General features: G+C 45.6%; 1 protein-coding gene across 4 annotated transcripts in view; it reads right to left on the bottom strand.

Annotated features, from left to right (window-relative positions):
* The window catches only part of LOC142564918 (uncharacterized), a 71,535-nt gene that overhangs the window by 27,329 nt on the left and 26,693 nt on the right, over positions 1–17,513 (bottom strand). For 2 of the 4 annotated variants that reach the window (XM_075676124.1, XM_075676122.1), the window contains exons 1-2: positions 14,812–15,048; positions 10,878–10,990 (exon numbers count right to left, since the gene is read on the bottom strand). In XM_075676124.1, coding sequence (XP_075532239.1) covers positions 10,878–10,990; positions 14,812–14,896 — 198 coding nt within the window. In that variant the 5' untranslated portion in view covers positions 14,897–15,048. Of the gene's footprint in view, positions 1–10,877; positions 10,991–14,811; positions 15,049–17,513 lie in introns of those variants that run through there. The other 2 variants (XR_012824710.1, XM_075676123.1) reach the window with 2 other exon arrangements.

Below are 17,513 nucleotides of genomic sequence, written 5' to 3' on the forward strand. Positions count from 1 at the left end.
TGATAGCTCTTCAGATAATGTGTCAAGTATGCTAGCGTGATCAGCTCGGCTGTAATCAGGATATGTTATTGTTGATCGGGAAGAGGGTGTACTGTAATGAAACGGGACAGAACACATTATTAGTTTGTAGCCAGACAGGCCTTCAAGTACTTCTACATTCGCGTTATGATAAGAGAAATGATTGCTCAGGAACACCAAATCTAAAATGTTAAAGCTAGTTCCTTGTACATGGGTAGGTTCTGTTACGATCTGCGTGATGTATAAAGAAAGCATCATATCGAAAACAACTTCCGCGCAAGGTGGATGATGTTGCAGTCTACTCTAGTTGATGTCAGCAAGATTGAAGTCCCCTAGAAGTATTAGTCTGGTGCCCTTAACATGACGTTGTATATAAGTACAGAATGATTGAAATATGTCTGAATCAGAACAAGGGCTGAGATAAACGCATCACGCTATGATATCGCTACTAGAAAAACAGAGTTTGCAAAAAATCGCTTCCACCCCTTCAACTTTAGGCATTGTAAGGAAAGGGACTTCATCTTTTATTAACAAAGCCACGCCTCCACCACGTGTCGGGGGGCCCTTACGAATTATAGCGTAGTTCGGGGGAATTATTTCAAAATTGGTAATGTCTTTTGTTAGCCAGGTTTCCGCAATGGCTAGGAGAGAGAGAGAGAAAATGACAAATGAAAGGTAGGGAGGTTAACCTGGACTGAGCCCGCTTGGCTACCTTACGCAGGGGAAATGGAAAGGCGGACGGAAAGATTAAAGAAAAGAGAAAGCCCACTGGAGATATCAGTCGGTCACTCAGTCCGGATCACAGACGCTGACTCAATCCGGTCGCTTTCAAACATCGCAGCAGCGCTTTTGGGGCCTTTTGTAGCTGCGATATGCGACGCCATGGTCCCAAGATCTTGTTCAAGGTGAACGGCTTTCCATTTAGCTGATTGAGAGCTGTGCAGAGGTCTTGCCTTTCATTTTGAAAAGATGGGCAGTAGCACAGTAGGTGTTCTATGGTTTCCTCGACACCGCAGGCATTGCACTCGGTGCTATCAGCCATTCCAATCAGAAATGCATAAGCATTGGTGAATGTGACGGCCAAACGTAAGCGGCACAGCACTGTTTCCTCATTTCGCGGAAGACCTGGTAACAGCCGGAGTTGCATAGAGGGATCGAGGGAATGCAAGCGATGTTGAGTGAATTCAGGTGAGTGCCACTTCTCCAATGTTAAAGAGTGCGCTAGCTTGCTTAAGTGTTGGGCTGCGTCGGTCCGCGATAAAGGTGTTGGAACAAGGGTTGCTCTTTCGTGTGCTTTTCTAGCAGCTTGGTCAGCGAGGTCGTTGTCGGAGATACCGCAATGACCAGGCAGCCACTGAAACACGACGTCGTGTCCTTTCGCGATCATGTGATGGTGCATTTCTCGTATCTCCGTCACGAGTTGTTCACATGACCCGCGTCGAAGAGATGCCAGAAGACATTGTAAGGCCGCCTTCGAATCGCAGAATATAGCCCACCGATTAGCCGGTTGGTTATTAATAAAATCAACGGCAGCTTGGAGGCTAGGAAGTCCGGCTCGAAACCCACTAGTAATGATTCAAGGTGACCGAGCTTGTTGACAATGCTACGCGCATTTATGTTCATGAAAGTTATCTGTAACGCTGCTGGCGGCGCGGGCGAACGGTTCGTGCTTCTGTGTCCTCGTTTTTTGTTTGGTTTGAAGCACGTGTAACAAGGCACACGTCTTTTTTTACATCGTCCCAAAAATATAGCTCCCCGTTTATCTTTAGTTTGTCGTAAACCAGAGAGACTTATTCGCCGAAATTTTTTTTTGGTTTGCCGTATTTCCACAAGTTTCTTCTAATGTCGCGAACGTGGGGTGAAAAATCTTCACTGATGGCAAACGCAGTCCCGTTTAGTTTGTCACAATTTCGCAAAATATCGCTTTGTTCCTGAAATATAGAAGCTTCAGTATTATTGGCCTTGTTTTGTTTTTTTTCCGGTCTACTTAATCTGTGAATCCGTTCGATCGCGACTTCTTCCAATTTCAAGGGATCTTTGACAACCTTTTTATTCACAGAGCGCTCCAGCGACTCGTTATTTTCATCTTCTTCTGACATACCACGGACTATGATATTCGACTTTCTGGAGCGATTCTCGAGGTCGTCTAGCCTTAGTTCCAAGGATGACACCACCTGCTGTAAATTGGTTACGTGTTGCGTACACGAGGAAAGCTTGTCTTCTAGGAAAGTTAAGTGCTCTAATTTGTTGTCAATTGCCGTGTTGCCGTTAGCCGTTCATCTTTTATTACTTTTATGTCCTGTGCAATCTGTTGCAACTGTCGTGAATGTTCCGCTAATTCCGGTCCAGGGTCAGTTTCAACATCGCCGGCAAGCAATAGTAACTTTGTAATGTACACTAGTAACTTCGTTATGTATGTACCTCAGACATTGTATCGAGAAGTACCGGAGGGCACGGCAGCACGACAAGACAACGCTCGCTAGAACGAACTTTCCAACTTTCTCGGATGCTTTCGTTGATTCCATCTGTTTTGTATGCTCTCGCCGAGCCTTTTGTAATCAGATTGTGTGCGCGACACGAACTGTGTAGTAGTTTGAGGAAGGCACGCGGGCACCAGCGATTACCGTAGAAATTTCGACGAGTCATGTATGAAAGCCGACGCGCTTGATCTGCATATTCTTTTGCGACGATCGCTGACTGTGTTTGCCGCTATCCTTGTACTTCGTGTGTCACTTGCTTTTGTGGGCACAGGTTAACCCAATAAAGCATTTCGGTAATCATAGTTTTGCTACTCTTTTCTTGAACGCCACTACAACGTGACATTTAGTAGAGGAGCTTTTCTAGCCATGTGCCAGACTCGCCGTCCCACCTAGAATTTAGTCCGAGGTGTGAAAAGGACTCAAACACCTACCCAGACCGCCCAGCTAGCAGCAGGCTAGCATACCTGCCCCCGGACCACGGACTTCTACCCGAACAGACCAGAAAGACCAACAGCAAGTCAGTAGTTATGATGACAGCTACAGCATCGCCTGTCCTATTAGGACAACCTCGGTATCTACCAACTTTCCATGCATCATCTTCTGAGGACCCTGAAACATGGCTGTAGACCCATGGATCAATCGCCGCATTCGACAACTAGAATTGCCAGGAAGAGCTGCCCCTTTACTCTTTCTCTTAGGATGAGACTGCTCGGGCATCGTTTGACGATCAGGAGTGAACAGTGACATCATGAGACCCGTTTCGAAGCAGCTTTTTTCAGGCCTTTACGAGCAATACGCAAAGTGAAATGGCTGGAGTCTTTCTAGAACCCCTAATTAAAGAAGTCGCCATTTTCACTGCGGAGGAGACTGTTTGGTCACGTTGGCCTCGGCATACAAAAAGAAATTTCGTTTCCTAATGAGGGCTCTGAAGCAAAATCTGTCCGCCGGACTAGCTCGCAGCTACCAAAGACCGTCGCCAAATTTCGTTCGGAAGCCATGGCCATCGAGAAAACGCTGGAAATACTAAACACACAATATGATGATCAAATGATTGCACAGACACATGAGGTCGAATCACTTGGTATGGATGACTTCAAAGAGACCATCCGAGCAATCGTGCGCGAGGAGCTACTGAAGGCGTTCCCAATCTTGATCGCTGGCATCGTCCGCAAAATGATCGAGTGGTCATTGGAGCTCCTGAAGTGCAGCCGGAATCACCACAGTCCCTGCCTGAAGCAGTTACCAAGGCCGCCGTTATCCGAGAGCAGGTTCACCCTCCACGCTGGCGCCAAAGCCCCGTGACCGCAGCCAGGATACGACCCCACGGCGTAACCGCAACGCAAGGCTGAGAGCAACAGACTTCGACGTCCCTATCTACGGCCAAGACGTCACCACCCTAGTCAACATGGGTGCCAACTACTCCATCATAAGTTTACCCTTCGCTGCCCAGTGGAACACAGATAAGGCTGTATGGGAAGGCCTTCAAATGTGAACAGCTAGAGGACGCCTTATGACACCGACTATAACCTGCACGGCAAAAATTACTGTTCATGACTGGACCTACCCTGCCACCTTCGTTATCCTCCAACAATGATCACGAGACGTATTTCCCGGCGTAGAATTCCTGAACCAACAGGGTGCAATCATCGACCTCAATTTTAAGCTTGAAAATCATGCGAAAGCGCCGGAGAGCTCTAGGAGTCACTATGCCTTCAGTACGCTGAAAGATCAAACAAGCATCCCACCTCGCTATAGCATCGTGACTTGCGTCGGCACGAAAACACCCGCAGACGTCAAAAAAGGAGCTATTGAGGATGACCAACGTCTATTACTCGGCCATGAAATTTCCTTCGCTAGAGGGATCGCTTAACTTCACGGGGGAAAAGTGAAAGTGACATGGACAAATTTAAGGCCAGGGTATCAAACACATCAACAATGGCAATACATCGAGGAAAACGTGGAACCCAGCAATACACTCACGCTCTTGATTTGCGTCGCCTCTACTTCAACATCCCTAGTTGCCGAATAAGCTTTCGCCATAAATTCGTCGTCCCACGCATCAGCAGGATGATATTCGAAGTCTTATACATTGGTACAAAGATTGCTTTGCAACGTCATCCAAGATTCCACAAACACAAATTGCTTAACGTCGAATAATATATGAAGATTGTGCTCAACCCCTCCACGAGACCCTCTACCGCGTTTCGTCACGAGAACGAGAAGCTACAAAGCTACCAGCTGACGATCTGCTGCGTGACGAAATTAGCAAGCAGTTCAAAAGCCCGTGGAGGTGCCGTTTTTTCTTGGTGAAGAAGCATGGAGGTGCGGGTTTTTGCGTCAATTAATGTCGCCTCAACAAGGTCGCCAAGAAGAACGTATGTTCCCTCCCTCAGTGAGAGGACGCACAGAAGGGACCCTGCGACGGAAAATATATTTCTTCGATGGATATTGGAAAATCGAAGCGGACGAGAAAGATAGAAAAAAGATCCCTTTTATTCCATTGGATGGCCTCTCCTAATTCAAAGTACTGCCGTTTGGCCTTTGCTCGGCACCTGCAATATTGCAGAGTGTCATGGACAGGCCTAAAGTGTCAGACGTGTCTCGTCTACTTGAATTAAGTCGTCACCTATGCCAGAAACTTCGACAATCAACTCAAACGGCTTGGAGCCGAATTCGAGGGAACTAAGTCATCAGACCTATCCCTCAATCTAGAAAAAAACCACTTCGCGTACTAAGACCACATCTTCCTGGGGCACGTCAGTAAAAAGTTCGGAGTCAGTTCTGACGAGCTAAACAGCTAAACAGCTGCGACGGCAAAATTACCTCCGCCCGTCGACATGAAAGCAGTGTGCAGATTCCTTGGCCCTTCTGCGTACTATAGGCGCTTTCTTCCGGATTTTTTCTCGCAGCGCCGAGTAATTGGGACATAGTAACGGGACAATTCTTTTTAAAAAAGGGCATTGACATGCGTACTCCTTTATTTTTTCTGGCGGACTACATTTCACGGACCAACAACCAAATGCCGTTCAGCGCAAGACCCGCCTGCATCATTGTGAACTTAAAGAATGCTGTCCTTGACTCGATCTGCTGTGCATGTTGTCGCTGAAACTTCTCTATTCAGATTGTCTGCGCCACAGAAATTGTATAGCCTGAAAGGCACGCAGGCACCACCGATTACCCTGGATCATTCGACGAGTCATGTATAAAAAGTGCAGGTGCTCTACCCGCACATCAAATTTCGACGAACGCCGTCTGGGATTGCCACTATCGTGCTTCGAGTGGCACTTGCTTTCCCGGGCAAACGTAAGCCCCCTAAAAAGTTCGTTTCGCTAATAACATTTTCGCTACTGTGCTCTTGGACGTAACAGCAACATGACAATATACTTATCAATCTCAGTAGCCATGCCTATACGTGGGGCATACTCATATACACCACATACGATCCCATGTACAAGCATGGAGCGCATCGCGTCAGGTGTTGCAGACAGAAGGATGGGCAGTCAGATTTCGTAGCGAAGTAGCCCAAGAATGCTAAGGCATTTAAACCTTTTACTGCTCCTTACTTTTCTTCTATGTTTCTCTGGTGCGGCGTTGTATTTTAAACCGGCGCAGACGAGGCACGACGAGCGAGTCAGAGTGCGCGTTTTAGGCAGAGCGTCGATCGCCTGATATGCAAAATTTGCGCCTTCCGTGAACCGGCCATTATCAGCCGTCCCTTTAGTAATTATGTTGGGGACGTAATTTGAGCACCTGAGAAGGACTAGGGGACCCGAGTACATGGAAAGAAGCTTGTCACCTGAAGCTAAAATGCAGGAGAAGTGCTGTGCGTCGTAGAGAGCCTTAGCATGAGCATGCGACGGCAGAGTTCTAGTCCCGTAAGTCCACGTGGCGCTTCGGCACGAGAGACCTACGCAATAAGAGCATATTTGTTACGCAAAATGGACGTATGGTGAAAAGAAAATATTGCGGATGGCAAACCTCCAGGAGAAAGCATGTTGCGCATATTTTGTTACATCAGGTTTGCCGGTGTTGAATACACACGTGCTGAATGCTAATGCGGCATCCCAGCTCATATGATCCGCTGAGGCAGACATTTAAAGCTTGCAAATGAGGGCACGATTGGTGCGTTTGGTTAGGCTGATCGTTTGCAGGTCGTCAGGCTTCCAATACTGATAACGGACCTTTACAAAGGCGTAGTAGCTCTACCACAACGCCAGCTGTGACGTGCCAACCGATGTCACTTACGATGACATAAGGAGCTGAGTAACGAGTGATAATCAAAAGCTGTACAAACCATGAATAATCGGATGTTATAGGCAGGATAAACAGTCGCATCTGTGTCGCATCGACTACTATTGTAAGCAACGAAGAAGCCGTCTTCTGAAAGCCTCAAGTCCAACCAAGCCAACCAGACAGATTGGTCGCAAAGGCCAACGCGCCGGCAGAGATAATGATAGTCGGTATGGTGGGCGCACAAACGTAGTCTGAACATGCCGATGGCGGTGACAACTGCAAGACATTTAAGTTCGATGACTTAATAATTGCTTTCTCGTTTCGAGCCCGACTTGTGTACTCACACACCTGTTCGTTTTCTTCGTGAAATTGGACAAGCACTGCACTAGCGCCCACACCACATGCAGCAGTATGTAGTTCTGTACACGTCTCCCGATCGAAATGGTGCAGTAGTGGCCAAGAGGTCAACAAAAACTTCAGCTACTTTAAACAGTTCCATCCTTAGCAGTCCATTCGTACGGAATGTCCTATCGAAGCAGGTCTGTTGTTGGATAAGATACCAAGGTGAAGTTTTTAATAAACCTGCAAAGTAAGATAAAAAGCCCAGGATGAAGCTTTTATAGTCTGTCACTGTCTTCGGTTGCTTAATGTTTCAAACAGCGGCAACCTTTGGTAGCCTGGCGATGTGCCAACTTTGTCGACGAGATATCACAGCTCAAGGCCTCAACACTCACCAAAATTAAGTTTAGAGTTTAAAGTGACGCCAGCTGGTTGGATGCTGTCCAATAGAGCCCCGAGTTGCTTTTGGGCTAATACTAAGAATATCTAGTTAGCACATAGAAGTCTATCATTTGAGATTGTGGAGTATGGTTTCCATAAACCGCTGGAATATTATTGAGGCATCACAAAAGCCAAGCGACATGGTGGACCTTAAACTCAAAGTGTCCGCGGATGTAGCACAAGTTTCTTTTTCATTGACATTTGGATGCATCGATAGCACCCAGTAGGAGGTACCGCACGCCTACCAACGAACCCTTTTTGGTGGACTTAAAGCAGTGAAAAGGATCGTCAGTGCTTGGTAGGTGAGCACGTCTTTTTTTTGTGACGTCATTGAATGGGTGACAGTCGGCACAAGTTCATTAGTTCTATTTCTTTTTCATTAGTATAATAGGAGCTGCCCAAGCACTGCAAGACTCCTGAATTAAGCATCTTGTTTACCTGTTTGACGAGTAGCTTTCTTTCCGTGTGAGATACAAAGATTTATGATGCATTGGAGTCACTTGCCTTTTGTTATTATGTTGCATGTGAGATCCCGGCAACATTTGAGAACGCTCCTTTTCATAAAAATCGGAAGCGGACAGTTGGCAGACAAGGATTTCTTGTAGCACATCCTCCTCAGAAAACGAGAGGTACTTGTTTATCACGTGTAGCAAGACAGCCGAATAGTTGGGAATACGTCCGAGGAGGACATTGCTGCCGAGGGTACATAAATTCTGGCTTGCTCCTCACATAATCCCAAGTTAAGCCCACCAGGCAGAGCAACAGTCTGAATAGAATCGTTGACTAATTACGACAAATCACGACCATCGATGGCCTAAACAATCCATCTAGTGTACAAAATAATCTTAATCTAACAAATGTGATCTGACTCGACAAGGCCGGTGCTGGATCTCACAAGGAAGCGTGAACAAAACGCAAAAGAACGTGGTTGATCAATCAGGCAGAAACACATCTTGAGACAGCAAAGAAAGTTCAAATTCATAGGTCTACAATTATCCAAGCGCACGTTGATTGGCAACATGCTCCGCATTAAAATCGTTCCATTCCGACAGTCAAGCATACCACCGCATTCACGTTGAAAATGTATGCGTAACTTACATCGTGAGTTCTTGGATCAATACAGTAAACTCGGCTATAAAGCTCTGTTCTTCAATCGCAACTGAGACCGAACGAAAACCAGTATGGTGCACCATTCCCCCTCTAGCTCCACGAAAAGCTTCTTTGCGATCGCAGGCGAACGTAACCTTGTGTAACAAGCGATCTTTGAAACGCGGTTTATATGGGCACTGGTGTTCGCGCACACGAGCAGGCTACGTGAAATAACGTGACGCTCGCAGGGGGCTCTGACGACTTTAGTGCTCAATATTTTCTCAAGGGCTTTCTCCGACTATGCGGGTAGCATATAGGTAAGCCACTGTTAAAACTAACTAGAGGAGCTACTACTTGGATTTGGGTGGAATTGCACAGAAGTATGATGACGCGTCGGGTAGAATTACAGAGCAACCAGTCGTGACGTCGGGTGCAATTCCTCAATACCACACGGTGGCGCTGGGTAGTACTCCACAGTGCCACATTGGGCTGGTAAGGGCTGTCGTCGGTTGAAACTCGTCGCCTAGGACCTAAAGTACGTCTTGTTGACGTGTGCCTCTTCAGATGCCGGACGGCACTCAATGTGACATTCTCGCATCCAGTATGCCGGTGGTTCGGGACTGAACTCGCAAAAAGCGCACCGGTAACGTGCCTCTAGTTTCTGAAGTGGGACTAGCTCGTCTTGAATCACTTGACACGCAAACGAGGCGATGTCACCGCAGGTGGCGACGTTCACACTTGCAACTGTGGCGACCTTGCCCAGGCACCTGAACTACGTCAGTAAGATATTTGGAGTTTTACCCACTCATATTTTTTAAAAGTTGGCTGAATTTTTGGTAGCTGTACTTTGGAGGTCCGCGTGTGGCAGTCTGCCACACGCGGACTTCCACGCCTTGGAGTAGATTAGGTGATGTTTCAAAGCATTTGGTTGTCTTTTGTTTGTACTTAAGTGTGGCAAGTGCCACAGAAAGGGAGAGGCGCGACCTGTGAATGTTACTTCGACGTAAGTGTAGGGGAAACACGGTGTATGATCCGGCCTCCAATTTGCACCAACGACCGTAATCAAGTCATTTGCTATCGCTATCTGTTCCGATAAATTGCGCCACCAAATCGGAACTCGGACAAGCGGCAACCTGCGTGGAAGTGGCCTCGCACTGGTGGTAGCGATCGAATGGGCGCATCCAAGTACAGTGCGCATGGCGTGTCACGCTTCGTGCCGCGTAGCGGCCGTTGTGTTTGCGCCTCTTCCTCGTCAGACCGATTATTGCGGTGTCGGGGGTCGCAACTATCGCTGCCCAGAGAGATATAAATATAGCCAATATGGTGTTTCTGACGCAAATATTGCGGAATGAAATTGGGCTTTCTCGAAAGTGCACCAGTTTTGCAATTCCACGCCCAGTTCTAGATAATGGGTGACACAGGGGGCCGTAGGGAGGGAAATTGCGGGTAGAGAAAATATATCGGCGGTGTCAGCGAGGCTTCTTGTTTGAGCTGGAGATTTTCTACTCAAGTGAAGGCATCAAGATATCCATTTGTATTTCTTTTTATGTTGAATAATAGTAAAATCATTATTCGTGTTCGTAAAAATGAGTGCTCGATAATATGACAGGCTGCAGCGTCCAGCTACTGTGGCATAGTAGCACCTTTCGCGACTGTCAGCGGAAGCGTCAGTTGCTGGTGCGCGAAATATTTGTCGGTGGCGCAGGTATGCTTTTATAGACAATGTTTGCGTAAAACTAACCAACGCCGTCAGATGTTATTTTTGCACATTCTGACGAGTATTAAGTCTTCGGACCGCACGGACATGCAGGGTGTCTCATTGTAACTTGAAAGCGTAGCAGGTTGCTTTCTTTTTAAATTAGGCAGTCCGAAAGATCTGTCTATGGCTATTTCGGCTGCGCGTTTCTCAAACTGTGATGAAGTTGAAAAATCTGTTTCAAATGAATGGGCTTTGAACACTCTACTGCTTCGATTTGTAAGCAATATAAAGCCCAAGAGTGAATAGAATATATTACTGGCTATATTTCATAGTAACTGGACTTGCATTTTGATTTCTCGTGCACGTAATAACCACCTATTCGGGCAACACAACTGTATCAATTTCGGTCGTTAACACTTCTATCGGTCAACCATACTCAAACACATTGCATATGCTTATCAAATGCGCAGTCATTCAATGTAACAAATGTCTAATCACAACGATATGTACAGAGCACGACGCGTGATTTTCTGCTGTGTTGATCATGTAATGTTAGTACTTTGACAAAGTAGACTTACCTTAGCTACCTTCTGTGGCGGTAGTGTTTTTGTATATTCAAGGATTTCTTTATGACACCTTCGCATGATGTTACCAAAGACAGCTTTCGCAGTCAGCAGGCGCGGTCCGAAAGCTGCATGGAAAAATTTCGAATACAATATATTTCAATCATTTAAATCATTCTAGAGCGTGAAGTGAACGCTGTTCTTGTGAATTTTTTTTTAAAAGCAGTGTTCTACAGATGCGCAATGCATGTAAAATATGACGAACGACCCTGAAGTTAAGAAGCATTAATGTAAAGCGTACAGAAGCCAATTTGAATTGATAATTGATTAGCTGGTGTGATAAACGAATAATATTGGCGGACGCATTTGCCTAGAAGATAAGGTAAAGTTGGCAAATAAATATGATAATGATTTGCTACTCCCAAGTGTACGGTTTTCTTGCAAGCCACATTTTGGAGTTTGACGAAGCACGATCAATTTAATACATAAATAATGCATAAACAACGCGCATTTTTGAGCCTGTGTGAATTGAAGCATTACTCAAACTAGTAGTCACCTCGTTCAGAAGTACATGCGACACGCACACTTCTGCCTGTGTTGATGTTATAGAACGTGTAACCCAGAGTTAGTAACTTTTTCTAGAAATATTTGTTATGTCGAAGACCACAAATCCAGTTTTAACGAAAACCTAATAAGGTCTGTTTCGGATATTTACTTCATCGGAAGTGAATTTTAGCATTTTTATCTTCACTGGTCTTCCCTGCCCTAACGTGTTCTTAAAACTTATTATGGCAAATCTGCTGTCTAATATCGAAAAATAATTGCTCCCGTATTACAAAAATCGTATAAGAGACTTAGCCAAAGAACTTGGCCAACGTTGCTTGACAAATCACCAGGGAAACTTAGTTGCTGTTTGCACAGTGTCTATTATTCACATTATCCAAAGTACCTGAAAGAGCAGTAACACCTATTTAATAGAGCCAGCATTCAGTGAGTCGTCTTATGAAACTCCAATTTTTATTCTACATTGTGTAACGCCCTCTTGCCTTTATTCTCTCCCGGTGTATTTCCCAAACAAATACATTACTGAAGCAAACTAGAAGTCCGACAAATCTTTGTCAATCCTAAGGCGGGACTCCAGTTGTTTCTCTGATTTCACAAAATATCTTTCTGCGTATCTCCACCGTTTATAAATATAAGTCTTGCGAAGTATCGCTGTGGCTTTCGCATTTTCTTTTTTACGGTGTTAGAAATCGCATGTACATGTGGTACCACAAGCGAAGACGAAGTAGTCAGCTGCGAATTGTCAAGACGACATTTGTAACTATACGTGTCGGATGTCGTTGCAATAATGAGTCGATGAGAGCAATCTCCACCTCGACGTTTGTGTTCTCATGGTCAGCACATGGATAGGCGGATGCACCATCTCGAGAAATCAGTTTTAGGTACCTATGTAACGGTGCAGGAACACCTCGAACCGAAATCCACTGGTGGCCCAGCGCATTAGGGTTATGTTCTTCACTGAGCCAAGTGCACGATCGATTCCTCAAAAGCATTCCGGCCCCGATGCCACAAAACTCGCACGATGATCTATAATGACTTGAACATCGACGGTAGATATTTTTGGAGCTCATTCGTTAGCTTAAAAGAGAAAGTAATGCATCGCTTGCACACTATCAATTTCACGTGGAACGCGTAATTTGTTCGCGAATTTCACCATGTCGTGGGCGAGCTACTGATCGGCCTTAAAGTGTTCATAGTTGGGCGAAAACACAGGGTTGCTTTCTCAATTGGAATTGTCACTTTACTACATACAGTTTTGACCGGCAAGGTGACGTCCTCAACAAGCTTCTGCAGGCCGCGTAGTTCATCTCGTTGGACTGGATTGCGCGCTGAGTCTCCCGAAGGAAGGTAATGGTGAAGCAGCGCAACGAAGTGGTCAAAGAACACCAAGCCACGACAAGCACCACAAGCATGTTTTGTGTCCGTTTGTTAGCACTTCTCTACCACGAATCTGTACCAGTTAACCAAGTTCTCCAGTATCTTGAAGAAAAGCCTAAGGAATGGCATGCACATCTTGCTTCTTGGATAAGAGTACACTAAATATAGGAGCTTCGGCACAATAGCTTCCGTTCATATTTATTACCAGCTCAAATGCGTTGAGAAAAACTCGCATTATACCAAGATCCTTACCACCACCGCCTTGAAGAAAAGCTATAGTCTTTGGTACTTTCAGAATAGCTGGTCGGTATTGTCATTCATAGAGGCTCCTGCAGAGCAGACTTTACGCAGCTTTGATGAATCACCAAAAGACATGTGCGTTTCGCGTGCGAAGAAGCGCACATTTCACTTAGTAATACCTTTAGAACGTGTGAAAGCGTTCAACACTACCAAGGCACAAACGTCTCATCAGAGAAGGATCTCATCATAATTAAGCACGGGAGTTGCAACTTACTCTCCACGTTTGGTGACATACCATTCTAACTTTATGTGTTAATTGTAATGTCACCAAACCTTACGTCTTTCAGACGCCTACTAAAAAGTCGCAGGGAGGTGATCTGGATTTTGAGGTGTTTGGACATTTCCAGAGATACGCAATCTTCTATTTTCGTGAGGGCGGAGAATGTAACAATTTTATTTTACTGAGAACAGAAGGAGCACACCACTACATCTCGCAGCTTTGTTGCTGAAATATTTCGACTTCTTCGATGAATTGGCAACGAGCTGAAAACCCAATGTCGGCCACCAAAAATGGGTGTTGTGTGGAGACAACACCTTATCAATGGCAAACCTATTTCTTGTAGTGCACTCGAAGACAAGCTTCTCTTTTAAAGTCTATGAATTGCTTTAGTCAGAGCTGTGTGAGATGAGCAGCAGTAGGGAATGTTGCATGCGTGTTTTTAAATCAAAAGACGCTCTCCCCTTTCTGAACTGAAAGAGGCGCTTAACAATGAAAGTTCACGTTTTTTTTCGTTCTGTAAGTTTGCTAGGGCTCAAATGGTCTGCTTCGTTGTGTTGAAGTGATTTTTGCATGGCATAACATACACTCCTACAATTGGCGTAAAATTATATTTTGTTATACATTGTTCTACAATACTTAACTGCATTTAAACTAGAGTAAAGGATTTCTAAAAGATTGGATACAGGTGGTAGTTATTTCGCGACATAGTTTATCTTTATCTGTGGTGTACTAATAAAGCTTCAATTGGACAATGTATAATGGCCACATAGTCGAATGCATGATCAGAGTACATTGAACATTGAAGGCTTGCTCGCACCACATGGGAAGTTGTGCTGCCTGGATTTCGGAGAAAAAAAACTCAGTTTTCATATTCTTTTAGATTCGTACATTTTTCAAACGTGATGGGGCTATTCAGGGTGAATACCAAAATTGTATCGAGGGTAATAGCAAAGATGACTAGTTTCAGTAGCCAGTTGGACGCTCACCGCAAATCTCGCCTTATAGACATGTGTACTGCGCACTGATTTATTCATCGCAGAAGCAGTTACTCTGCAACTGCTATAGAAAATGCTAAATGACGACTAGAGCCACTGAAAAAAAGTTGCTATGGTCCCAAAATATGTAAAGTTTACCTAATGTTACTAACTGTTGCTAGAATTAGCGGAATTATCTCAAAGCTACCAGCAATGCTGTGGGCTCATGCAAGGTGTGTGCGTTGCTGTACTGGGTATCTCACAACTTCAAAGTCATGCAATGTTTTTGACTAGAGTCACAAGTAAAGGGTGGTGTTTGGTACTTGTCGGATGAAGAATGTTGAACAGCGGAGTGTGCAATTGCAACACATATTTAGTACTTTTTTCACCACTATACCTCAAGCGTCCTGGGGTATATACCCATCAAATTGATTGGTAAGAGTGGGACAAGAATTGATATGGGCCTATAAATTCTACAAAATAGCTATCATGAAATCTGAAAACAATATCTCACGTGGCAGTTGCGTTTTGCAGGTTGATCCGGGATCAACGATGTATTGCATGGCGCCAAAGACGATTATCAAAGCTGCGAACCCCATGGACGAAACCTGCTTTCTGATCGGTGCAATATATTGAACTTGATGATGCACAAACTCGAGAAAAATGCGAGAGAATGAGTACCCACGTCGTTTAAAGAAAATGTCGTAGACCGTAATGAATCAGGCGTTATAGATAGGCGCCCAAAGCTTATAAAGACGGGAACGCTTAAGGATTTATTACACCGAAGCCTTTTATGGCAACATTGTGGCGGATCTCTCCTCCATGGACAACAATTCATCCTCCTCACCGCCGGCTCCTCTTACCCAAGTCAAGCATTCTCCTCGCCACAAGCGCCCTCTCTCTCCGGACATTGCCCAATACCGCAGCGCGCGCTCTTCGGCGGGCGCGTTCGCGGCGCACTAGAGCGCGCTCCGTGATTGGCTTAGCCGCGCTATAAGTAAACGTCATTGTCTCTATCCACCAATCGTTGTGTACCGTCGCCTTGTGACAAGAGGTCGCGCCACTGTGCTTATGAAATGGTCTTTGGACTCGGCATGGGCAGGACGCCCGTTGTTCGATCGGAAGAACAGCGAGAATACAATGGGCGTCGCCGCGCACAGAAGCGCCAATGGGCTCGCCTACAATGTAAAACCGCCCTTGCGGCTGCACCCGGTCTTTCTCCTCTCGCCCGTGTTCAGTTGTGCGCTGGAACGATGTTTCATAATGCTAATCATAATCAACTAGCCCAGCTGTCCATATATCGAGTGGCGGCGAAGCTCTTGCCGAAGAAGAGCGACTCGCACGCGTCCAGCACCGACGTGAGCAAAAGGGTCGGTGCGAGCGGCTCCGTCGAGCAAATACCTCACCGACGATGATCGGGTGGCAAAACGCAAGCGCGACGCTTGTCAGGACCCTGCACATTTCGCCCAATACTAAACTCGTTATAGTCAGATTAAACGTAGCAAATACCCAGTATAGGGAAACCCCTACATAGCGAAAGCAACCATAGCGCCGACTTCGCTGGACTTCCCCTTCACAGGATGGGAGGCCTCTGAACTTTTTAATTCTGCAAACGCCAATGCATTTTTCTTTAGATATCCAGAGCGGGGATCAAAATGTATCAAGGAGAATCGTAAAAGAAATATGCGCGCTTTGATGGAAATAACGGAAACGGTTTTTATTGATCAAAACAGGATGTAGCTTTAAATAAATTGCTGCTTCTACACCATATGTGTTCTGTAAATCACATAAAAGACGTTTTTTTATTTAACATTTGATGTGTGCTTTCTAACGCCTCAGAGGCAATTTTGTTCCACACAGTATTTATGTGCATAAAAGGAATTGATGTATGTTCATTTTGCAGCTTTGCTGGAGAAGCGTGCTATTGTACAGTACTGATATGCCTCAATGTGATCGCTATCACCATTCCGGTTACATTTACCTGTACCGATTGTTACACCACTTATTATTACGTATAATAAATAAATACTAACTCTGAAAACTACCTGTCAGAGATTATCACAATAGAACTTCAGGGCGTTAAACTTCGATTCTTCCACCGGAACTATTAGGACGCCTGACGGATAGAAGATATCTGACTTTTAGAATTTTGTGCGGATAACGTCCATTGCATTTATAGCTACGCCTACGCTTTCTTTTAATGACTCTACATATGCACTTATCTCTTGCCGATCATTGCAAGGCGGTTTTATTTTACAGACTTTTCTAGCCTGCACCTGCTGGGTAGGCAAACTTCACTGAACCTAATGCTCGCATCGCGCTGCTTGTATTGATTTTTCTCGGTGTCAAGACAAATATTGCGTAAGATTTATTATGTCCTATATTAGATCAGTCAGCACCTCGTCCCTTGAAACGCTGAAATTTTCAGCCATTTTGGAGCTGTTAGAAACATGTGAGATTTTATTGTCTACCGTTACATGCTTTTGGCTGGGTTGCCCTGCCTTCCTGCCTCCCTGCCTGCCTCCCTGCCTTGCCTTGCCTTGCCTTGCCTGCCTGCCTGCCTCACCGAGTAGATTTTCATTCACTAAAAGAAAAAACGCACCGACAATTACGATACTAACTAACGCGAAATTCGAGCGCAGCTCTATACGCGTTTTCATTTCCGGATATATTGAGGCAAGGAACTTGTAGGAACGTGTAGCGAACGTGCAGCGTGTGTTGGAGAAACGTGTAGCAGAACCCACAATCGTCGAAAATCTCATCTGCGGGTCAAGGGCCTTGGCTTTATAGACGACTCGTCAAGGGCTGCAGTGTTATCGCTGGTGCCGCATGGCTTCCTGAATGTACTACGGAATTCACATAGCCCATAGAAGCAGATTACAAAACAATCGCGAACCATGAGAATCGAAACATGCACGAATGAGACGAACCCAAGCAAACCAAACAAGCACGAGCGAGAGATGACGCGAGCAGACGATGGTACAAAACGAGAGGTCCGAATGAGAACAGATACGAATACGTATCGAGTGGTCGGACGTCTCGCCATGACACCAGTTCCCTGCACGCACGTCACTGAAGGGGCCGCTCTCATCGGTCTCCGCCGTTCGCGACTTGCGTCTGTCATCGCCTGCTCCGTGTTCGCGCTTTGATCTTTCGTTGTGCTCATTCACCCGCTTACGCCGCCGATGTCACCGCCGTCGCTTGCTACAGGAGCGT

This window comes from Dermacentor variabilis, chromosome 11 (genome assembly GCF_050947875.1).
Source record: "Dermacentor variabilis isolate Ectoservices chromosome 11, ASM5094787v1, whole genome shotgun sequence".
In the NCBI taxonomy this organism is placed as follows: domain Eukaryota; kingdom Metazoa; phylum Arthropoda; class Arachnida; order Ixodida; family Ixodidae; genus Dermacentor; species Dermacentor variabilis.